Genomic DNA, 25724 nt, shown 5'->3' with positions numbered 1-25724 from the left:
AAGGACAGTGTGACCCACTGGTAGGGAAAAAAAAGCAGCGAACAAAGCAAACTTTGATCGAGTTTAGCTGCCAGACTTAGTAGGCAAAAAATTTAAAGCAACCAATAAAAATATGTTTAAAGAATTAAAGGAAAGGAAAACATGCTTTAAAAAGTAAAGGGAAATATGATCGTCATGTTTCATAAAATAGAGAGTATCAATAGAGAGACATTAATTTTTAAAAAAGGAAATCAAAATGTTGAAAATACAGTATCTTAAAAAAAAAAACCCACTAGAGGGGCTCAACCAGAGTTAAGCTGACAGGAGAAAAAAATGTACTTTAAGACAGCTGAATATAGATTATGTAATCTTGTAACCGAGTACCTGCATTTTTCTAAGAAAAAGGAATGAATTACTATTTTTAAAATTATTTTCTATTCTTTTCTCCCCTTTCCCCATTCCCTGTTTGTTTCCTACTTAGTCCTTCAAAAATGCAAATTTAACCTTTTACACACTTTCCCCTCACCAGATATTCCCTGCAGGGCAAGTTCTTCTAACTAAGCCTCCAAGACAGATCTCTCCATGAGAAGTGACAGTCAAGTAGTAGATCAAACAATACTGGCCAGGGAACTTTCACCTCGAAGGGGTGGTCTTAAAACTTCCACCCTCTAGGGATTGCAGCACTTGTAGGGAGTAGGAAGGAACTTTCATCCACCAGGAGGACATATTGAAATCATGCCTGCTTGGCCACAACTTATTTCTGTCCAGGAAGGTGACAGTTCAACTGTCCGTTAGATTATGCACCAGCTAGCAGTGGGACCTCTGCCCTTGTTCACTTCCCCACTTACCTTATAAAAGTGTCTGCTTTCTGCTCCAAAGGTGAAGCAGCACATATAAAGGCAGGATGTTTTGTGCCTCATTACCTAAGCTAGCTTTGGAATAAACCATTTTCCTTCTACCGGACCTCACTCTTGTTAATTGGACTCTAAATGTGGCATGCAACTAACCTGCTTTTTGGTTACAATCTAAAGGTCAGAAAGAAATAAAAATGAACATCAACTTCAGAGAAATGTGTGACATTATTAAGACAACGTAGGCATTACTAAGACAACTTAGGTAGTCCCAAAAGGAAAGAAAGAAAAAAGGCAGGAAAATATTCAAAAAATTATGGCTGAAAATAATCCACATTTGATGACAATCAAGCTACACATTGAAAAAGAACAACTAACTCTGAGTTGGACAAATGCAAAAAGATCCACAACCAGATACATCATCATAAAAATGTTGAAAGTCAAAAGCAAAGAGAAAATGTTAAAGGCAGCAAGAGAATAACAACTTGTCGTGTACTAAGGAACTGTAAAAGATTAGCAGTTGATTGTTAATCAAGAACAATGGAGGCCAAAAGATGGTAACATGGCATATACAAAGTACAAAAAGAAAAAAAAAACCTGTCAACCAAGAATTTAATATTCAGTAAAACTATCTTTAAAAAATAAAGACCTATTCCAAAATAGGTCTTTCAAAAATACAGACCTATTAAAAAGACAAAGGACCTAACACACATTTCTCCAACAAAGACATACAAATACCAACAGGTATATGAAAAAATGCCCAATATCACTAATCATCAGGAAAATGCAAATGAAAACCATCATGAGGTATCACCTCACCCCAGTTAAAATGGCTATTATAAACACACACACACACACACACACACACACACACACACACACAAACGCAGGCAAGGATGCAGAGAAAAACAAACTCCATAGGAAAGGAGAATGCTCCTGCACTACTGGTGAGAATTTAAATTACTAGAGCCACTGAGAACATTATTGAGGTTCTTCAAAAAACTAAAAATAGAACTACTGTATTATCCGGCAATCCTACTACTGGGTATACAGACAAAGGAACTGAAATCAGAATGTCAAAGAGATATCTGCACTCTCATTTCACTGCAGCATTATTCCCAATGGTAAAGGTATGAAACCCATCAAGAAATGAATGGATAAAGAAAATGTGGTACATATACACAATGGAATACCTTAAAAAAAAAAAAAGAAAGAAGGAAATTCTGTCATCTGCAACAAAATGCATGAACCTGGAAGACATCATACTATGCTAAGTGAAATAAGCCAGGCAGTGAGGGACAAACATTACATGTTCTCACTTAAGTGGCGAATCTAAAAAGGTCAAACTCACAGAAACAGAGTAGAATAATGGTTACCAGAGGCTGGGGGAGGAGGGAGGAGAAAGGAATGGGGAGATGCTGTTCAAAGGGCACAAAGTTTCAATTAGACAGCAGGAATAAGTTTTTGAGATTTAGTGCACAGTATGGTGACTATACCAATGTATTTTATATTTCAAAGCTGCTAAGAAAGTAAATTTCAAATTACCACAAAAAAAGGGTAAGTACAGTGATGGATATGTTAATTAGCTTGTTTTAATCATTCCATATTGTATACAAAATTATAGACATGTCACAACATCACACTGCATCCCACAAATATATATGATTTCAATTAAAAAAAAGAAAATCAAATTTCTCACCTTCTGTGTCCACCATATCAAGTTTAACCGCCTTTGTTCCATCAAAGCAGAATGCCCTGATGGAATTCAGTCCTAACAATAATGCATTCTGCTTTATTTTTTCTACTTTGTTGAAGATTTTATCTAGTGCTATAACTTCTCCCTAAAAAGAAAACACGCACACACAAACACATTAAAAGAAAAAACTATAAATCCAAAGCAGTCATAAAAAATCAGAAAAACAGATGAAAAATTATACTCTTTTCCACTATCCTCCCATCCCTACTTTAAAACCTGAACCCATTAACCAAATGTATATCCAATTTACATTAAATACCATGTCTTTCCATTAAGAAAATGCACATTCTTGCCAGAAAAATAATCTTTTTTTTTTTTTTTTTTTGAGACAGAGTTTTGCTCCTGTTGCCCAGGCTGGAGTGCTACGGTGCCATCTCAGCTTATGGCAACCTCCGCCTCCCGGGTTCAAGCGATTTTCCTGCCTCAGCCTCCCAAGTAGCTGGGATTACAGGCATTTGCCACCACGTCCAGGCTAAATTTTTTGTATTTTTAGTAGAGATGGGGTTTCTCTATGTTGGTCAGGCTGGTCTCAAACTCCTGACCTCAGGCGATCCGCCTGCCTCGGCCTTCCAAAGTGCTGGGATTACAGAAGTAAGCCACTGCCCCCAGCCTAAAAAAAAAATCTTATAATGACTAACTACTTTTAATCAACAAAATGCAAAACCAAAAAGTATTTGCAATCTTATAAAGAAACTTAAAAACATCCATTGGAGGCAAACATTAAAAATCACCAATTTGACGTCCCTTGTTCATCTCTGAAAGAACATCAGCTAATGCTGTTAGACGGCAGCCTTAAAGTGCTTTGAGACAGACAGATGCAAATCAATGCTACTTGTAAAAGTGGTTATTTTAATATCTTCCAGCTAGCCACATAAAATTCCTATGAATTCTGGCAGCCAAAACTGGAAAAATATGAGCCAAAACCTCTATATAGCATAGCAAAATGTTCTGGTGTGGTATAAAACATAGTTCAAGAAAATTTTATAGAGTAACACTTTAAGTCAAAGTCAATAAAGATAAGAGGCGAAAATCTGGGAGGGGCTGAAGAGAAACAGCTCTGGTCTGTAGCTCCCAGCAAGATCAACCCAGAAGGTGAGTGATTTTTCCATTTCCAACTGAGGTACCCAGTTCATCTAATTGAGACTGGTTAGGGAGTGGGTGCAAACCACAGAGAGCAAGCAGAAGCAGGGTGGGGCATCATTCAACCAGGAAGTCCAAGCAGTCAGGGGAACTCCCTTCCCCAGCCAAGAGAAGGAACTAACTGTGCTACCCAGCCCAGGTATTACGCTTTTCCCATGGTTTTTGCAATCCGCAGATCAGGAGATTCCCTCATGAGTCTACACCACAAGGGCCTTGGGTTTCACGCACAAAACTGGGCAGCCGTTTGGGCAGGCACCCAGCTACCTGCTGGAGTTTTTTGGTACCCCAGTGGTACCTGGAACCTCGGTGAGATATAGCCATTTATTCCCCTGGAAAAGATGCTGAAGCCAGGGAGCCAAGTGGTATCACTCATCAGGTCCCACTCCCGTGGAGCCCAGCAAGCTAAGAACCACTGGCTTGAAATTTTCACTGTCAGCACAGCAGTCTGGAGTCGACCTAGGACCATCGAGCTTGGTGGGCATCCACCATTACTGAGGCTTTAGTAGGCGGTTTTCCCTTGACAGTGCTGAGACTGGGAGGTTTGGACTAGGAGGAATTCACCACAGTATAGCAAAGCAGCTGTTGCTGGACTGCTTCTCTAGATTCCTCCTCACTGGGCAGGGCATCTCTGAAGCAAAGGCAGCAGCCCCAGTCAGGGAATTACATATAAAACTCTCCTCACCCTAGAACAGAGCACCTGGGGGAAGGGGCGGGATGGCTGTGGGTGCAACTTCAGTGGACTTAATCTTTCCAGCCTGCCAGCGCTGAAGAGAGCATCTGATCCTGACAAAGGGGATTCTCCTAGCACAGTGTACCAGCTCTGTTAAGGGACAGAGACTGCTTCCTCAAGTAAATCCCTGACCACCGTGCCTCGGGACTGGGAGACACCTCCCAGCAGGGGTCGACAGACACCTCATACAGGCAAGCTCCAGCTGGCATCAGGCCAGTGCCCCTATGGGACAAAGCTTCCAGAAGAAGGAGCAAGCGGCAATCTTTGCTGTTCTGTAGCCTCCACTGGTGATACCCAGGCAAACAGGGTCTGGAATGGACCTCCAGCAAACTGCAGCAGACCTGCAGAAGAGGGGCCTGACTTAGAAGAAAAACTAACGAACAGAAAACAACAGTATCAACAAAAAAGACCCCCGCACAAAAATCCCATCCAAAGGTCATCAGCCTCAAAGATTAAAGGTATATAAATCCATGAAGATAAGGAAAAACCAGCACAAAAATGCTAAAAATTCCAAAAACCAGAATGCCTCTTCTCCTCCAAATGATCACAACTCCTCTCCAGCATGGACATCTACAAAGAGACTTAGACGCCCACACAATAACAGTGGGAGACTTTAACACCCTATTGTTAATATTAGACAGATCAATGAGGCAGAAAATTAATAAGGATATTCAGGACTTGAACTCAGCTCTGGATCAAGTGGATCTAATAGACATCTACAGAACTCTCCACCCCAAATCAACAGAATATGCATTCTTCTCAGTACATGGCTCTTAATTCTAAAATTGACCATATAATTGGAAGTAAAATACTCCTCAGCAAATGCAAGAGAATGGAAATCGTAACAGTCTCTCAGACGACAGTGCAATCAAATTAGAACTCAGGATTAACAGTCTCACTCAAAATTGCACAACTACATGGAAATTGAACAAACTTCTCCTGAATAACTACTGGGTAAATAACAAAATTAAGGCAGAAATAAAGAAGTTCTTTGAAACCAATGAGAACAAAGAGACAACGTACCAGAATCTCTAGGATACAGTTAAAGCAGTGTTAAAAGGGAAATTTACAGTACTAAATGCCCATATCAGAAAGCTAAAAATTGACACCTGAACATCACAATTAAAAGAACTAGAGAAGCAAGAGCAAACAAAAGATAGCAGAAAACAAGAAATAACTAAGAACAAAACTGAAGGAGATAGAGACACAAAAAAACCCTTCAAAAAAAAAAAAAAAAATCAATGAATCCAGGAGCAGGTTTTTTGGAAAAGATTAACAAAATAGACCATTAGCAAGACTAATACAGAAGAAAAAAGACAAAAATCGAACAGACACAATAAAAAATGATAAAGGGGATATCACCACTCATGTCACAGAAATACAAACTACCATCAGAGAATAAACACTTCTACACAAATAAACTAGAAAATCCAGAAAAAATGGAGAAATTACTGGACACATAAACCCGCCCAAGAATAAACCAGAAAGAGGGGGAATCCCTGAATAGACCAGTAACAAGTTCTGAAACTGAGACAGTAACTAATAGACTACCAACCAAAAAAAGCCCAGGACCAAACGGTTTCACAGCCGAATTCTACTGGAGGTACAAAGAGGAGCTGGTACCATTCCTTCTGAAATGATTCCAAACAATAGAAAATGATTCCTAACTCATTTTATGAGGCCAGCATCATCCTGACACCAAAAACTGGCAGAAACACACACACAAAAAAAGAAAATTTCAGGCCAATATCCCTGATGAATATTGATGCAAAAATCCTCACTAAAATACTGGCAAACCGGATGCAGCAATACATCAAAAAGCTTATCCACCACGATCAAGTCAGCTTCATGCCTGGGATGCAAAATTGGTTCAGCATACACAAATCAATGAACATAATCCATCACATAAACAGAACCAATGACAAAAACCACATGATTACTTCAATAGATGGAAAAAAGGCCTTCGATAAAATTCAACATCCCTTCATGTTAAAAACGCTCAATAAACTTAAGTATTATAGAACATCTCAAAATAATGAGAGCTATTTATGACAAACCCACAGCCAATATTATACTGAATGGGCAAAAGCTTGAAGTATTCCCTTTGAAAACCAGCACATGACAAGGATGCCCTCTCTCATCACTCCTATTCAACATAATATTGGAAGTTCTGGCCAGGGCAATCAGGCAAGAGAAAGAAATAAAGAGTATTCAAATAGGAAGAAAGGAAGTCAAGTTGTCTCTGTTTACAGATGACATGATTGTATATTTATAAAACCCCATCATCTCAGCCCAAAATCTCCTTAAGCTGATAAGGAACTTCAGCAAAGTCTCAGGATACAAAATCAATGTGCAAATATCACAAACATTCCTATACACCAACAATAGACAAGTAGAGAACCAAATCATGAGTGAACTCCTGTTCACAATTGCTACAAAGAGAATAAAATACCGAGGAATACAACTAACAAGGGATGCAAAGGACCTCTTCAAAGAGAACTACAAACCACTGCTCAAGGAAATCAGAGCGGACACAAACTAATAGAAAAACATTCCACGCTCATAGATAGGAAGAATCAATATCGTGAAAATGGTCATACTGCCCAAAGTAATTTACAGATTCAGCGCTACTCCCATTAAACTACGATTGACTTTCTCAGTGAATTAGAAAAAACTACTTTAAATTTTATATGGAACCAAAAAGGAGCCGGTATAGCCAAGACAATCCTAAGCAAAAAGAACAAAGCAGCATCATACCACCTGACTTCAAACTATACTACAAGGCTACAGTAACCAAAACAGCATTGTATTGGTACCAAAACAGACATATAAACCAATAGAACAGAACAGAGACCTCAGAAATAACAACAGACATCTACAACCATCTCATCTTCAACAAACCTGACAAAAGCAATGAGGAAAGACTCCCTATTTAATAAATAGTCTAGGAAAACTGGCTCTCCATATGCAGAAAACAAAAACTGGACCCTTCCTTACACAAATATTAACTCAAGATGGATGAGACTTAAACGTAAAACCCAAAACCATAAAAACCCTAGAAGAAAAGCTAGGCAATACCATTCAGGACATAGGCATAGGCAAAGACTTCTTGACTAAATCACCAAAAGCAATTGCAACAAAAGCCAAAATTGGCAAATGAGATCTAATTAAACTAAAGAGCTTCTGCACAGCAAAAGAAACTATCATCAGAGGGAAAAGGCAACCTACAGAATGTGAGAAAACTTTCGTAATCTACCCGTTTGGCAAAGGTCTAATATCCATAAACTACAAGGAACTTAAACAAATTTACAAGGAAAAAACCACCCCATCAAAAAGTAGACAAAGGATATGAATGGATACTTCTCAAAAGAAGATACTGATGGGGCTAAAAACATGAAAAAAAGCTCATCATCACTGGTCATTAGAGAAATGTAAATCAAAACCACAATGAACTACCATCTCACGCCAGTTAGAATGGCGATCACTAAAAAGTCGGGAAACAACAAATTCTGGAGAGGATGCGGAGAAACAGGAACACTTTTACACTGTTAGTGGGAGTGTAAATTAGTTCAACCATTATGGAGGACAGTGTGGGGATTCCTCAAGGATCTAAACTAGAAATACCATTTGACCCAGCATCCCATTACTGGGTATATACCCAAAGGGTTTTAAATCATTCTACAATCAAGACACATGCACACATATGTGTATTGCAGCACTATTCACAATAGCAAAGACTTGGAACCAACCCAAGTGATCATCAATGACAGACTGGAAAAACAAAATGTGGCACATATACATCATGCAATACTATGCAGCCATGAAAAATAATGAGTTAATGTCCTTTGCAGGGACATGGATGAAACTGCAAACCATTGTTCTCAGCAAACTAATACAGGAACAGAAAACCAAACACCACATGTTCTCACTCATAAGAGGGAGCTGAACAATGAGAACACAGGGACACAGGGAGGGAAACGTCACACATGGGGGCCTGTCGGGGAGTTGGGGGTAAGAGGAGAGGTAGCATTAGGACAAATATGTAATGCACGTGGGGCTTAAAACCTAGATAATGGGTGGACAGGTGCAGCTAACCACCATGGCACATGTATACCTATGTAACAAACCTGCACGTTCTGCACGTGTATCCCAGAAGTCAAAGCAAAATTTTAAAAAATAAATAAATAAAGAAGTCAAAATTTTAAGAATGCATTGTGGGTCAGGAGCAGCGGCTCACACCTGTAATCCCAGTAGTTTGGGAGGCTGGGACAGGCACCTCACTTGAGGCCAGGAGTTTGAAATCAGACTGGCCAACATGGTGAAACCTCCTCTCTACTAAAATTACAAAAATTAGTCAGGAGTGGCGGCAAACACCTGTAATCCCAGCTACTCAGGAGGCTGAGGCATGAGAATCACCTGAACCTGGGAGGCGGAAGTTGCAGTAAGCCAAGCCTGGGCCACAAAGCAAGACTCTGCCTCAAAAAAAAAAAAAAAAAAAAAAGAATGCATTGTGATATTCTTATTTTTTTAAATATACTATGAAATGGAATTGCAAAGACAGTGAAAATTACTCTTCTATATATTTTCTTGCTTTTTTCTTTTCTTTTCTTTTATATGGTCCTTGTATGCCACATGCAGCAATGGCATAGCCTACAATGCAGAAAATGTGTAAATATTCCTCAAATGCCACCAGGTTTAGTGAGAGACACTTTCAATTAATACTTTGACAAACAGGAAAACCATTTAAAGTGAGGTCAACTAGGAAAGTAGTCAACAACTAGAATAAGGGTCAAATGTATTGCACAGTAAAGGAGAAACTAGCTGAAGGCTACTTTTATAAAACTACAAGCCTCGAGGCTGCAGTCATAAAAGATTTGCTTACCTACTAAAACAAATAACAAATTAAAAGCAGCAACACAATTTGGGATTCAGTTCTGGCCCAAATATTTGTGTTCTGGTTGTTCATGTCTACACTGCTGTCCCACTGTAGTTGATTGCTGCCTACACAGCCTCAGTTCTTCAACTTTCCACGTATATTCATTCTTCACCAGAAAATCCTGCAATACCCAGTATGTTGTCACTCTGATCAGATTCAGCCATGTGATTTGTTTTGGCCAATAAACAGGATGACAGTAAAGGTGATGTAAGCAGAAATTTTTTTTAAATACAATGAAAAGCACTTGAACAGTTGCACTTGCCCTGCTTTGCTCTCTGCCATCACCAGCCCCCAACTATTGCCCTCTGCTGGGGTAGTCTGCTGATACTAGCCAGAGGAGAACTTACACATTGACCAGAGGCAGGGCATCCTAGTTGTCTCAGCTGAGGCCACTTTAGCTGAGCCAACAATTATCCAAGGCTAAGCGAACGGGCCCACCCAAGACCATCAGAAATGCCTAGTTCACCTGCAGCTGACTAGTTAGTACATGAGTGAGCCCAGCAGAGATCAGCTGAATCCCATAGACTTCCGAGACCCCAAAATGTTTAGTTGTATGCCACCAAAATTTTGTGTCTTTACATATCATAAAACCAATAGAAAACTGATACACCCATAATATCCAGACTCCCTTTGGAAACACTTTTTTTTACTAAGAGAAAGCCAAATCTCTACGAATAATTATCTTTAAGCAAATACAATAAATACACCATAAATTAAGAATTAAAACTTTCTCAAAACCTATCGTGATGAAACTTAAATCTTCCATATAAACTGAAAAATGATTTGCATTAAACATTGCAATTCCACAAAATGAACTCTTATTTCAGATGCTTTATTTTATGCACTAGTGGTATTTAATACATTTTCCCTCAAGAGTTTTTGTTACCACTTTAAATTCTTTTGAGGCAAAGAGGAGTATAAATAAGCAGACAAGTATATTCTCTCTAAGGGTATTAAATTCCTCAAAATTTAAACAACAAATATCCTTTACTCTTTTTTGATTCTCATTTTCAGTATTTAAAAAATATCCTTTTCTATTAGAGATATTTCTTAGAACAAAATAACTTTAAATAGTAAATATTCTAAATGTATGTGTATATCTATGCATTATAGAACTGTGTATATATATCTTAACATATACATATTTCACACTTTGATAATGTACTGTGAAATTAGTTTTTAATGGCAGAATATATTTTAATCGTTTAAACTACAAAATCTTAAGAATATGAAATAATATCTAAATGTATTAAATTTAATAACAGAAGTAGTCTATAATAATATTAGCAAACTGTAAAATTCAAGAAGGTCTTGAGACAGTCTTCATAAATGATCATTATCTACTGAGCTTAATATGTGGTGACTGACATCACTGAATAGTTTTCATTTTGGCTGAATCTGAAATAGACTGTGAATGGCTGTATGTTTCAGAAGTTACACGTTGTCCCAACCTTCACTACTGAAATATATACTGCTTTGAAAGTGGTTTTGCCATGAAGACAGTCTCACCTGATCATGCATTAGTGCTGCAATGTGTGTTGTTTTGCCTCCAGGTGCTGCACACAAGTCTAGAATCTTCTCTCCAGGTTGAGGATTTAGAACATGAGTTACTACAGCAGATGGCAAATTCTATAAGGAAAAAAAATGTTATCAATTATCAATTATCCTAAACCATTTTTAATTTGAGAACCAGAGAATGTAAAGAAACCTCTGGGTTTAATCCACTATACAGCATCCCCAAGTCTGCCAAGAGGATAGTTTTTATAAATATACTCAGGAAATTCACAATTTCCTAGACTATCCTATGATCTCCCAGGACTTACACACAAACCACCTATGAAAGAACACAAAACATACCTCATCTATAACAGTAAGTCATATTAAATCATTAATTTATTAGTATTAATTATATAAGGACTACTTACTATAGAATGACAGCCTTGAATAAAACAGATGGAATACTGTCATAAAATAACTCATTTCTAAAATTATCTTGCAAGAAAAACAGAGTCTAACAAGCATGGAGTTATTTGCTTATTTTGGAGACAGGGTCTCATTATTTTGCTTAGGCTGGGCTTAAATTTGGGATCCTCCCAATCATGCCTCTTAAACCTTAAAGATTTCAATTCATTCTTACTAAAACATCCTCAAGAACTTTGAGTTGGCTGCAACATTCTCAAGGGAATCTAAGATCACCACTTCAAAACAAACTCAATGGTGAGAAAGGAGTTTCCAACAAGGAAATTTCTTCCTCTGAATATAACAAGCATTAAAATCAGTGCAAATAATGTAGGCACCAAAAGAGCTACAAACACTAAAAATAGCTTTGCTATAGTTTATCCAGCAAGTTCTATGATTTATTTATATTTTTGAGACAGGGTCTGGCTCTGTCACGCAGGTTGCAGTGCAGTGACACAATCACAGCTCACTAAAGCCTCAACCTCCTGGGCTTAATCAATCCTCCCACCTCAGCCTCCCAAGTAGCTGGGACTATAGGCACACATCACCTAGCCCAGCTAATTTTTTATATATTTTGCAGAGACAGGGTTTCCTCACGTTGCCCAGGATGGTCTTAGGACTCCTGGGCTCTGGCCATCTGCCTATCTAGGCCTCGCAAAGTGTTGGGATTACAGGTGTCAGCCAGTACACCTGGCAGCAAGTTTTATTTACTACAAAAATATTTAAATGGAACTCCAAGATGAAAACGCTACAACATGTTTGAAGCTGCTAAACGTTTGGTGATTCTTTATCTGGAGACAACTTGCTATGCTTCACTCCTAAAAATGATAACATTAATGGATCGGCTAAAGATTATGTAAGTTTCCATTCAAACATAATATATTAAGAACCTTCTGATTGTAGTAAGTGGAAAAATATGAAACAGTCCATGTCAATACGCTTCATTAAAGATTCAAATGACAGTTTTTTAAATTTATTTATTTATTTTTGGAGATACAGTCTTGCTCTGTCACACAGGCTGGAGTGCAGTGGTGCAATCATAGCTCTCTGCCGCCTTGAACTCCTGGGCTCAAGAAATCCTCCACCTCAGTCTCCAGAGTAGCTAGGACTACAAAGTCTGGCTAATTTTGTAAATTTTTTGTAGTGATGGGGTCACACTGTACCGCTTCTTGGCCTTTTGGATAAGATCAAATGTAGAGACAGGGTTTACAATATGTTGCCTAGGCAGTCTCAAACTCCCAGGCTCAGGTTATCCTCCAGTCTTGGCCTCCCAAAGTACTGAGATTACAGGTGTGAGCCACTGTGCCCGGTGACAGTTTTCTTAAAATCATTTGCTACCTTCCTCTATAATATTCCTTTACACTGGTTTTGCAATATAATCACCTGGTAAGCTTAGGTAAAAAGTCTGGGCCTTATCTAGTAAAGTGAGAATTTCTAGCACTGGATCATCAGTGGTTTCAAAATCACCCTACGTGATTCTAGTGTGCATCCACCCACACACCACTGCTGGACTACACTGACTACCACTTAGCTGCACATTAGAATCACCTATGAAAGCTTTTAAACATCTGATCCAGGTTCTAACCCAGACAAAGGAAGGCAGCCACAAGTGGTAGGGCCAGGCAGAAGTATTTACTCAATGATCCCTAGTTTGTGCAACCTCTTTAAATTGCTTAGAAGAAATGAGGCACTTAAAAAATTAAGGACTGGGCACCATGGCTCACGCCTGTAATTCCAGCACACTTTGGGAGTCCGAGGTGGGCAGATCACCTGAGTTTGGGAGTTCGAGACCAGCCTGACCAACTTGGAGAAATACCATTTCCACTAAAAATACAAAATAATTAGCTGGGTGTGGTGGTGCATGCCTCTAATCCCAGCTACTCTGAGGTTGAGGCAGGAGAACCTGGGAGGTGAAGATTGCAATGAGTCCAGATCACACCACTGCACTCCAACCTGGGCAACTAGAGCAAAACTCCATCTCAAAAAAAAAATTAAGTTTCAGGCACCAATTTTTTCTTCCAGTGAACCAAGACTATAACTTTGAAAGCAGCTGCTCTAAGTATTTAACTGTTAAACCTTTATCAGACAATTAGTTCCACTGAAGGGCATCTAATGCTTCTTAATTCTATGGATTGTGTTTAAGCAATTTAAAAGTTTCCTTCTTGATTCTGAGAAACCAAATGATATAGCAGAATTGCAATTTAATGACTATGTACAATACTCCTATTAACTTTACAAAATATCTTTGGGTAATCTGAGATACTAAAATTAAAAATAATCCTTATCACGAGCCCCTGACCATAAACCCCCCTACCACTAAAAAGCCCCCACCACAACGTGAAGCTTTTGCATTAGCTGTTGGTATTCCCCCCAGGTACAGGCTTGGGGGAAAAAGGCAAGAGGCATCAAAAACCAAATGAAAATGAAAAACCCCCACAAATTTCCCGAATATTTTTCCAAGACAAAGCATTTAATTATGTCCTCCTGTCCTGCACAATAACAAAACAATAATCACACAGAATGAAAAGAAAGGCCGGGTGTGGTGGTTCATGCCTATAATCCCAACACTTTCAGAGGCCTAGATGGGAGGACCGCTTCAGATGAGAGGTTTCAGACCAGCCTGGGCAACATAGTGAGACCTCATCTGTATAAAAAAAAAATAAAAAATTGGCAATGCGTAGTGCTGTGTGCCTATAGTACCAGCTACTTAGGAGGCTGAGGCAGGAAGATCACTTGAACCTGGAAGGTCCAGGCTGCAGTGAGCCATAATTTCACTACCACACTCAGCCTGGGAGACAAAGTGAGATACTGCCTCAAAAACACAAAAGAAAAAAGACTACTAGCTGGCTGGCACAGCGGCTCATACCTGTAATCCCAACTTTAGGAGGCCAAGGTGGGCAGATCACGAGGTCAAGAGATTGAGACCATCCTGACCAACATGGTGAAACCCCGTCTCTACTAAAAATATAAAAATTAGCTGAGCACAGTGGTACGCACTTGTAGCCCCAGCTACTCGGGAGACTGAGCCAGGAGAATTGCTTGAACCTGGGAGGCAGAAGTTGCAGTGAGCTGAGATCACACCACTGCACTCCAGCCTAGGTGATAGAGCAAGTTTTTCAAGTGATTTGATACATATGAATTTACTGCAGAGTCTTGGTGAATGGTGTGATTAAATTATAAAATTTGTGAGAGAATAAACCTCCCTGTGTAGCCTGAGATCTATGAAAGGCTTGGGCATCTTCTCTATTAGATCTAAGTTAATCAATTCCTAAAACCAAAATGAAAACTGCAAATTATGGCTACAATGAGCTTCTTAGCTGTTAGAGAAGTGAAGCATGGATACTGACAAAAGCAAAAATTTTAAATTTGTTATTAAAGTATCAGCATCTACTGCAATAATTTAACACTATCGAAAAGTACTTTCATTTAGATGATGCCTCTTATGTGATGTACTTTCAGTGACTGTCATTTAATCCACTTGAGTATTCAAGTATGTTTGTTTGAAAAGAAAGGCGACTCGTTGAAACATTCCAAATGTTTTATATTACCATTATATGTAAATGTGAAACTTGTTCTATTTGTGAAAATCATTATGTATGTAAAAATTCAAGGATAATAATGAATTTTTTAAATTCCACATTCTTCTTAAACTTACTCTTCTGCACTTTTAGAATTTTCCTTAGAGAAATAAGTATCACCTGGTTCTGGTCTGCACTGAATTAAGCTATTTAGGTTTTATGGATCAGTTAAGACCCACTTAGGAATCTGGCAGTTCTGAACCAGGTTGAAAAGGAAAATCTAACACAAAAAGATCAACTAATATCTATTTTTTTTTTTTTTTTTTTTGAGACGGAGTTTCGCCTTTGTTACCCAGGCTGGAGTGCAATGGCGCGATCTCAGCTCACTGCAACCTTCACCTCCTGGGTTTAGGCAATTCTCCTGCCTCAGTCTCCCGAGTAGCTGGGATTACAGGCACACGCCACCATTCCCAGCTAATTTTTTGTATTTTTAGTAGAGACGGGGTTTCACCATGTTGACCAGGATGGTCTCGATCTCTTGACCTCGTGATCCACCCGCCTCGGCCTCCCAAAGTGCTGGGATTACAGGCGTGAGCCACAGCGCCCGGCGATCAACTAATATCTTATGTTAAAACACTGACCACAGAGTTTTTGGGAAATTGTCAAAGAAGCACTTGGGAAATTTAATATCATATGTGAATTGCTTAAATCCCTCACCCTCTGAACTTGGAACTCAGTAAATCTAAATTATGACCCAAGAACTGCATTTTCAAAAGGTGCTGCAGGTGATTCAGATGCAGATCTTCCAAGGGTTATATTTGGAGCACTGGCATGGGGCCAAGAATACAGGTTAGAAGTCAGAAGGACCTGTATTCAAATTTTGACTGTGCTAATTTTTTATCTACACAGCACACAGCAAATCACTCATTTAATCACTGAAAAATTATAAATACCTACTATATGCTATGCACTTTACCTTTCTAAGGCTCTATTTCCTTATCTATGAAATTGAAGGTTTCCAGGAAGTAAATGTAATAACTTATGTAAAACACTCAGCTCAGTACATGGACCACAATAAGCACTCAGTCAATGTTAGCTACGATACCCTTAGTATCCCTTATAATAAGTTTCACTGGCCATCAGAAACTGGTCATCAAATAAAACCAGTTTCACTGGAGAGAAGACAAAAGCTTAAACTCTACCCTCTGACACAAAAGCTTAATTCTGGCAGGAAATTCTCATGTCCCTTGCTATTAGGTGACAAAGAATATAGCTCTATGGTAGTCTAAACATTATGAATCAGAAAATGACAATATTTCATCAAGTCATCATTAAACTGATTTTAAGGTGAAGGAGTACAGCTATAGATAGCAAAAAAATGTAAAAAAGGTTTCTTTTATAAAGTCAAAACTAAATTATGACCAGGCACAGTGGCTCATGCCTATAATCCCAGAACTTTGGAAGACCAAGACAGGAGAATCACTTGAGCTCAGGAATTCAATACCAGCCTGGGCAATATGGCAAAACCCCATCTCTACTAAAAATATAGAAATTAGTCAGGTGCGGTGGTACATGCTGTAGTCCCAGCTACCCAAGGAGGCTGACGTGGGAGGATCACCTGGGCCTGGGAGGGTGAGGTTGCAGTGACCAAGATTATGACACTGCACTCCAGCCTGGGTGACAGAGTGAGATCCTATCTCAAACAAAACAAAACAAAACCTAAATTATGGGATGAGCAGGTACTGTCAAACCAAAGAGAAAACTAACGGTGCATTTAACGTTATTAATTTGAAGGAGTGCAGATATCATTAGCAATGATTCATGGCTACATTTTCAAATGAACACAAATGTTTAAAAATGAATTATATAATCAACAAGCACACAAAAAAAAACTCCATTGAACACTGAAACTAAAATTAGCAAACAAAAATCCCCAAAATGATTCATAAGCAATTATATGTTAGATTATATATCCTAACGTGTTAGACCATCACCAATGTGCAGTTAAGAGTATAATAAACATCTGCTTTTCTGTTCGTTCACACCGGAAATAATCTCTGAATTTATAAAATGTCTACTGGCTAAATACTGGGAAGAGGCCAGGTGCAGTGGCTCACACCTATAATTCCAACACTTTGGGAGGCCAAGGCAGGAGGATCACTTGAGGCCAGGAGTTTGAGACCAGCCTGGACCACAAAGTGAGATCCCATCCCTACAAAAATGTCAAAAAAATTAGTCAGGCATGGTAGTGCACACCTATGGGCCCAGCTATTTGGGAGGCTGAGGCAGGAAGACCACTTGAGCCCAGTGGGTTGAAGTTACACTGAGCTACAATTGCACCATTGCACTCCAGCATGGACAACAGAGTGAGAGCCTGTCTCAAAAATAATACTACTAATAATAATAATTACTGGACAGAGAAGGTAGGACAGCACACAGCATTTGGACTTAGGTTTGAGTTCAGATACCACCAATTACTACTGGTGTGACACACGCCAAGAGCCCCAATAAATCTGGTCTTCAGTATCTTCATCTTATATTGCGAATAATAATAATACACTTAGCCAGCAGACTATAACAAATCAAATGAGTTACTAATGGAACAGCACACATGTATAACAAATGCATGCAATATTCAGATATTCAGAGATTAATATTTTGAGATGGAAAACAGTAATTTTAATCAATTATTAAATCATCTTTAGGCAAAGAAAGATTAAAAAAGGTAGTTTAAAAATCAAATGAGTAAAAGAAGAATATTTATGAAGTTTTTTCTTACTGCTTAACCAAAGATAGATCAGTGTATATAAATAGACCACAAAGTATCTTAAATTTTTAAAAATCCTAGATTTCAAATAGTTCACTGATGTATGTTTCAATGTCACTAAATATTTTACTTTTATATATACTTACTTGTAAAAATAAGTAACGGGGCAGTACATTGTCAAATGAAGGGCTGAGATATACTGGTTCTGTCATTCTTATGCCCATGCCTCTGAAAAACAGGAAATCTAACATTAGTCTGTATAATTCCACAGTCTATACAAACTGTATTTCCGGGAACATTCTCAAATAGTTTGTCAAACATAAGATGCTCTGCCTTTTTAGGAACTCTTTTATTCAACAATAAAATACATAGAGTAGTCCTGTGAATTATTTTTGAATTTTTACCTGCAGAATAGGAAGCCATCAGAACTAAAAAGGAAAACGTTACATAAACCTTGCATTTAAGCACAAATGAGTTTCTGTAGAGATTTGAACATGACCTCATTCTTTACTGCTTCCTGTCAGCTTTTTATAGAATAACTGCCCGTACTGACACAATCCCAAGGATAATCTTTTTCACCTTTGTCCCGTTTTATGAGGGGCAGTGTAACTGCTCAGACCAGGAAGGGCCAGGACTCAGAATGGCCTCATGGACAGTGACTCATCAAGACAAACATCACAATCTCAGAGGTTGTCAGTCACTATCGAAGCAGAGAAAGAACACCCAAATCCTGTCAGACAAAGCCAAGCCTGGCCTTATGTGTTAGGCCAAACCGGAGAGGGCAAGAAAAAGGAGAAATCAAGAGTGTTCAAGGGATTAGGAGGGCACAGAAAAAAGTACAGTCTAATTAAAAGGGAAGGATAAAAATGAGGATTTAAGCCGGCACAGTGGCTCATGCCTGTAATCCCAGTACTTTGAGAGACCAGCACAGGACTATCATTTGAGGTCAGGAGTTTGACACCAGCCTGGACAATATCGCTACAAAAAAAAAAAAAATTAATAAACTAGCCAGGCATGGTGGAGTGTACCTGTAGTCCCAGCTACTTAGGAGACTGAATCAGAAGGCTCCCTTGAGGCCTCCAGGAATTAGAGGCTGCAGTGAGTTATGATCCTAACACTGCACTCCAACCTGGGCGACAGAGCACCCAAATAAATAAAATAAAAACTTTTTAAAAAATCAAGACTTAAACCTGGTTTAAGGGTACAAGCAAAGGAGAGCCCAATTAGGATGAACAAAGATAAAGTCTTAGAAGCAATATGGTAGACAAGTTCATAGCTAGCTTATGGAACAGCTTATGAGTTGATCTTGGCAGGGAAGCATCTACACAGATGGTGTACACCCTATCTGATATTGACAGGGTAAGTTTATGTTGGTCTTTAGAGTAAAATAATGTCAGTAGCTATCTGTGGACTATTACTGCAGTGGTATGATTATAAATTCCCCTCAGTTTTATTGTTGTATGTCTGTATGTAGGTATGTATGTATGTATGTAGTGACACATGGTCTCATTCTGTCACCCAGGCTGGGTGCAGTGGCACAATCATAGCTCACTGCAGCCTCTAACTCCTGGGTTCATCCTCCCACCTCAGCCTCCCCAGTAGCTGGGACTACGGGTACACACCACCATGCCCAAACTGGCATCAAATTCCTAGCCTCAAGCGATCCTCCTGCCTTAGCCTCCGGAGTTGCTGGAGTAACAGATATGAGCCAGCATGCCTGGCTCCCTCAGTTCTTACAGCCTTTAGCATATAATAAATGCTGACTCATCTTCTTTCTCTTCCCACCCCTTTACCATGCTCCTCATTTGTTTACCACTTGAAATTCATGAATGTAAACTTTTAATCAGAGGTAAAACTCAGTCAGGATCAAATCAAACCACTGTATTCACTTCCAAGGCAAACAGTCCCTGCCCCTGAGCATAAAGTATACAAAGGAACCTTCTGAAATGTCACTGACTCACATTTGAAAGCCAGTCCTGGTTGGGTGTGGCATCTCATGACTGTAATCCTAGCACTTTGGGAGGCCAAGGTGGAAAGACTGCTTGAGACCAGGAGTTGAAGACCAGACTGGGCAACATAGCAAAATCCCCATCTCTATGAAAAGAAATTTAAAAGCCGGGCGCAGTGGCTCACGCCTATAATCCCAGCACTTTGGGAGGCCAAGGTGGGCAGATCACCTGAGGTCTGGAGTTCAAGACCAGCCTGACTAACATGGAGAAACCCTGTCTCTATTAAAAATACAAAATTAGCCAGGCATGGTGGCACATGCCTGTAATCCCAGCTACTCAGGAGGCTGAGGCAGGAGAATCGCTTGAGTCCGGGAGGAGGAGGTTGCCATGAGCCAAGATTGCGCCACTGCCCTCCAGCATAGGCAACAGGAGCAAAACCTTGTCTCAAAGAAAAAAAAAAAAAAAAGGAATTTAAAATATTACCTGGTCGTGGTGGTATGTGCCTATAGTACTAGCTACTCAGAAGCTGAAGTAGGAGGATCGCTTGAGCTCAGGAGTTCAAGGTTACACTGAGCTTTGATTACACCACTTCAGCCTGAGTGACAGAGCTAGACCCTATCTCTACAAGAAAAAACAAAGCAAGTCAGTCCTTTGTTGTGACACCTGGTACTCTTACCTTGATCAACAGTCTACAACTAATACTTGTAGACCAGAGTCTACAATTATTTTTGAGTATCTTGAATTCCATAGTCTGATCACTCCATAATTTAAATGACTTTCTGACTTGTAAGACTCTGGTCCTCTAAAAAATACTGAAACTTTAAAATGTTCATGCCTGTCTTCCTAACTCAGTTCCTAACTGCCACTTTAGGTTCTGGTGCTCTTTGACTATCTCCTTCTGACTATGCCTACCAGAATAAGTGAGTGCTATAAATCACTGAACTTAAAATAACATAATAAAGAAGAATTTAAGCCAATTATTATTCAGGTATGAAATTATATGTTCTTTTAAAATATATTTTTGTAGCCATGTATCTCCACATAATAATGCAAAGAACAAGACTGCACAGGGTAAAACAGTCTGTTAGTAAATTAAACTACCTCCATGAATCCATGAATGATTCAACCCACCTGGAATTCAAGAAAGCAAAGGGCTCAAGTCCACTAAATGAATAACAATTGTACCATTAGTTGTGTTGGTTTAAAACTTTTTAAAGAATACAAATAAGAAACAGGTAGCATTTGTTACAGCAGCCTTGCTTCTCACACAGGAAGAGAAAAAACTTGCAACAGTATAACTGAGTAAGTTGAGTTTAAAAACCAATGTTTTTTTCCTTTTTTGAAATTCTGAAGTCTGGCTGTGTCACCCAGGCTGGAGTGCAGTGGTGCGATCTTGGGCCAACTGCAACCTCTGCCTCCTGGGTTCAAGCGATTCTACAGCCTCAGCCTCCTGAGTAGCTGGGATTACAGGCACCCACCACCACACCTGGCTAATTTATGTATTTTTAGTAGAGACAGGGCTACACCAAGTTGGCCGGGCTGGTCTCGAACTCCTGACCTCAAGTGAGGTCACCCATCTTGGCCTCTCAAAGTGCTGGAATTACAGAAGTGAGCTACCACACCCAGCCAAAAAACCAACAGTTTTTTGAAAGATGGCTGCCTCCTAACTTCCGCCACCAAAACAATTATCCAGAATATTGTTCAGAAAACATTATTCAGCACAATAACTGGAATCACATCAAATAACCTAAGAGAATGAAGAGTATACCATTAACAATGAACTAACGGAGGTAGTCAAAATACCAATTACCTGTTACAGGTCCAAAGATAAACATAGCAGATATGTGCATAATCTTTATATTCATGAAGCCTTCTAAGGAGAACAAAATCTTTGTTTTCGGCCATTTGGAAAGTGCTGCTATTTAGATCTAGGGAATCCAACAGTCAATTTCTTCAGAAAAACGAATGAATTTCAACTGCTAACTCAAATTGTTGCAACATGAAAAACTTGTAAGAATCAGGGATATCATCCAATTCTAAATGGAGAAATTCACAGCTTTCAGCATGTGTATGTCAGCCATGAACTTTGGAGTAACAGAGCTGTCCACAGAATTCAAAATTCAAACAGCCTCTGAAGACTAAGCGAAAGAAGAGCCTGGATTTTTTACCAATTTATTTAGGGCCATTAGCAACCGAAGATGATTTAGAACAGACAATATTTTAATTTAGTTTTAACAAACCTAAACATTCATTTTTACCTATAAATATTCATGTGAGTGCTAGCTTTCTGGCAAAATTTATTTTTAATCAAAAAATATTTTAATTTATATTAAAATCAAACTTTTTCTTGACAAATAAGAATGTTAAAAATGATCTGGATAGATCATCTAATGCAGTCTCCTTCAAGATCAACATGGTTTTTCAAAGATGCAAAATATTTCCAAAGAAATAAAATTCAGAAGGACAAGTAAAATTATTTGATAATTACAATGTAACTGGTTGCTTAATGAGGCTCTTTAATTTGATCAGTTACCCTTTTTGACCAAAAATTATGAAAATATGGGTTAAACAATCTTTTTCTAGTTGGATTTATACGAAAAAAAAAAACAAAAAACCCTCATATAACACAACTAGATACATTTTACATCATTTTTAGTTTTCATTGACCCACAAAAAGGATGCTGATTTCCCCAAAACACTTGATGACATACTTCAGTTCAGGTAACCCACTGAAGATTTCTTTGCGGCTTAGTTCGGAAATCCCATTTCCAAGAAATACTTTTGTTCCATCAAACTCTTTGGCTCCTTTCTTACATTTTCCTTTAATATCAGAGTATACAGATATAACATCTCCAGCTTTCATAACTAGAGAAAGAAAAAAATCAGGTAACATTGATCTATACTTTAGCAGAAGAATCATGAAAATTATTTGGGCTAGGCGATCTCTAGAGGCATCTATAGTGGGCCTGAAGCAGTTCAAACTGGCTCATTGTCTCAATATAATCTTCAATAGAAAATCTGACTTTTTACTTTAAAATGTTACCCAACAATAAAACTCACTAAAGAATCTTTTTCAGTGAAAACAAAGAAATAGGACAACTTGAAAACATCCTACCCTCAACTGCAAATCTTTAGCTGAGCTAAATTATTTCCCCCAAGCCTTAAAGGATTTCTTATAAATCTTGACATCTCAGCTCAAGTCTCAAAGTTCTAAGTTTCCTTCAAAATAACTCTTCAAAAATGTACCTAAAAATCCTTCAAAGAAATGTTTCTAAATCCCATTACTCTGTCTGTACTTCTTTGCTATTTTGCTGTGACAGCACAATGATAAGCATATACATCCATTCATATATATACACATACACACACACATGTATGCGTATATGTGTGTATACTCTTAGAACACCTTTTACAGTATACACAGAGTTGATTTATATGACTGATTAAATCCAGTTTTTGTAGGCATTTCATTTTTTCTATAATAGCTCCCAGTTATATTTATAATGGAAAATTACAGTCCACTTCCAAAAAACATTTTTAAACCTAATCTATCATAAATTTATTTGGGCTATTACCTGGCAACAATAGCAAGCAGCCTATTAGAGCTAAGGGAACTGTTAAAATCATGTAAATTAGATATCAACATACTTTTCCTGTAAAGGGCAAATAAATATTATAAATATTCTAGGCTTTGTAGTCACGTAAGGTCTCTCTGGCATATTCTTCTTTGTAGGTGTATCTTTTTACAACATTTTAAAACTGGAAAAACCATTCTTAGCTTGTGGGCCATACACAAACAGACATGGGCCAGACTTGGCCAGCAGGTAGTGGTTGGCCCAATTCTGATGCAGATCAAATTAGTTATTTCAAGGACACCATAACTGAGGCCCAGAGACTGGATAAGTTTGCTACACAGTAAAGTCACTGTTTCTTGATTTCAAGTCCAATAAGGTACCACTGAGCCACAGTGACTAACTTACTAAGCATATGCAATACAGATATGTCACCAACTGGGTGAGTAAAGAATACTAAGTTTCATCCCAGTGTTCTTTCACTAATGATACGACAGCTTTCTGAGGTTTTAAGGCAATGCAGTCAAGAATACAAAACAGAAGTTTTGTATATTCTCTCTATTCATCAGTAATGATCCACTAAAACAATCATCATCAAACACATCCTTATTTGGAAAGAAAAAAAAAAAGACTGTCAGAAAACATTATATGATGACTAGTTTGTTAGTCCTTATCAAATAAAACCCTCAACGCAAAGCTTGAAAAATATCCAACCAAGGTAAATTTGGAATACATCTTAGTGGCAATTCAATAAACTTTCCATTTGAAAATGCACATAAATTTTAAAGAACCTTAAAGAGAAATCCAAACATTATACTTACATTTTGATGCTGACACAATTCCTGGGGCATAGACATGGGCTCCTCTTAAAACTGCATTGCCACACTGGGCTCCAACAATGGCTTCACACTGTTGTTTTTTAATATTCTTCCTAGAAATGTAAGACACAAGAAGTTTAATGGTAACATACCTCCAATGCCTACCAACTTTTCCCGTGTTCTATCTGAAATCTAATAGCCTCTTTAATCTTAATTGTCCTGAATACAAAAGAAAAAGCTGAAAAAAGAGGCATACATACAGAGGAAACAGGAAAAAACACCACCACGACGACGATGGGCACTTAAGAGGAAGAAAAAAAATCAAAAGAGGTCCATCTGGTGAAAGGCAATATAAAGTGGCATCAGAAATTGCTTAATCAGTTAACAAGCATTACTGTTTATCACACCATTAGAAGAAAAATAGACTTTTTCTATCTTCAAAGACTAAAATAGAAAAATACACAAGGAATTACAATTACAAAAATATTTCCAAAGTAGTAAACCATGGCATGGTAAATTATGAATAATTTAAACAAGACAGGAAAAGAAGATAAGTCTTTTTTCCTTCTTTTGCTGCCCAATCTTCTTAAGTCTTTTCCAATTTCTCATATTCCATTCATTTCTTAGACCAGTAAAATGTGCATTACTTCTAATAATCAGGGTTCCAAAGATCAGGGGCCCAATGTGATCAGTCCTAAATAAAAACCCTGAACACTGGGTCTCTAATAAGCTTCTTTGGATGTGTTATCACAACTCATTGCTCAGAGAATTAAGGGCATCCCATCTTCTTTCCATGGCCCCAAATCATCAAACTTACTAAATTTTCAGTTTTATACTACTACTTCCTGGTCTCAAACATTCTGCTGCTCATTCTCTGCCTACTTTTTTTTTTTTTTTTTTTTAGATGGAGTCTCACTCTGTTGCCCAGACTGGAATACAGTGGCACCGCCTTGGCTCACTGCAACCTCCGTCTTCCAAGTTCAAGTGATTCTCCTGTCTCAGCCTACCAAGTAGCTGGGATTACAAGCACACACCACCATGCCCAACTAATTTTTGTATTTTTAGTAGAGATGGGGTTTCACCATGTGGGCCAGGATGGTCTCTATCTCCTGACCTCACGATCCACCCGCCTCGGCCTCCCAAAATACTGGGATTACAGGTGTGAGCCACCGCTCCCAGCCCTCTGCCTACTTCTTAAAAAGGCTCTCCCCACCAGGTTCCAAAACATGCCACCATCTCTACTCACCTTGCATTCTATCCCTTGGCAATCTTATGATTTCAATAATCACTCACAAAAACAATCCACAAATTCTAATGTTTAACCTTTCTAGACATTTTTTTCTTTGAGACCAAGTCTTGCTCTGTCGCCCATAATGGAGTGCAGCGGCGTGATCTCAGCTCACTGCAACCTCTGCCATCTGGGTTCAAGTGATTCTTGTGCCTCAGCCTCCTGAGTAGCTGGGAATACAGTCAGCCACCACCACACCCAGCTAATTTTTGTATTTTTAGTAGGGACTGGGGTTTCACCATGTTGGCCAGGCTGGTCTCAAACTCCTGATCTCAGGTTATCCACCAGCCTCAGCCTCCCGAAGTGCTGGAATTACAGACGTGAGCCACTGCACCCGGCCTAGACTCTTACTTGACATTTTTAACTACCTACAAACAGCTATATAGAGATGTCTCAGTTACTTTAAACTCAGCAAGTCCTGAACAGTGTTACTTTTCCCTCATCTTTTCCTCAACTTCTCG

At 38.6% G+C, this 25724-nt stretch overlaps 1 protein-coding gene across 12 annotated transcripts in view; it reads right to left on the bottom strand.

Moving 5' to 3' along the window:
- The window catches only part of NSUN6 (NOP2/Sun RNA methyltransferase 6), an 86401-nt gene that overhangs the window by 47138 nt on the left and 13539 nt on the right, over window positions 1–25724 (bottom strand). For all 12 annotated transcript variants that reach the window (XM_064368379.1, XM_064368380.1, XM_064368382.1 and 9 more), the window contains exons 4-8: window positions 23979–24088; window positions 22297–22450; window positions 17783–17864; window positions 10902–11021; window positions 2530–2671 (exon numbers count right to left, since the gene is read on the bottom strand). In XM_064368379.1, coding sequence (XP_064224449.1) covers window positions 2530–2671; window positions 10902–11021; window positions 17783–17864; window positions 22297–22450; window positions 23979–24088 — 608 coding nt within the window. The remainder of the gene's footprint in view (window positions 1–2529; window positions 2672–10901; window positions 11022–17782; window positions 17865–22296; window positions 22451–23978; window positions 24089–25724) is intronic.

Source organism: Aotus nancymaae, unplaced genomic scaffold (genome assembly GCF_030222135.1).
Source record: "Aotus nancymaae isolate 86718 unplaced genomic scaffold, 86718_ANA_hifiasm-v0.15.2.pri h1tg000077l, whole genome shotgun sequence".
Classification (NCBI taxonomy): domain Eukaryota; kingdom Metazoa; phylum Chordata; class Mammalia; order Primates; family Aotidae; genus Aotus; species Aotus nancymaae.
The sequence above is the reverse complement of the archived record's forward strand: the minus strand, read 5'-3'. Positions and strand labels throughout refer to the sequence as shown.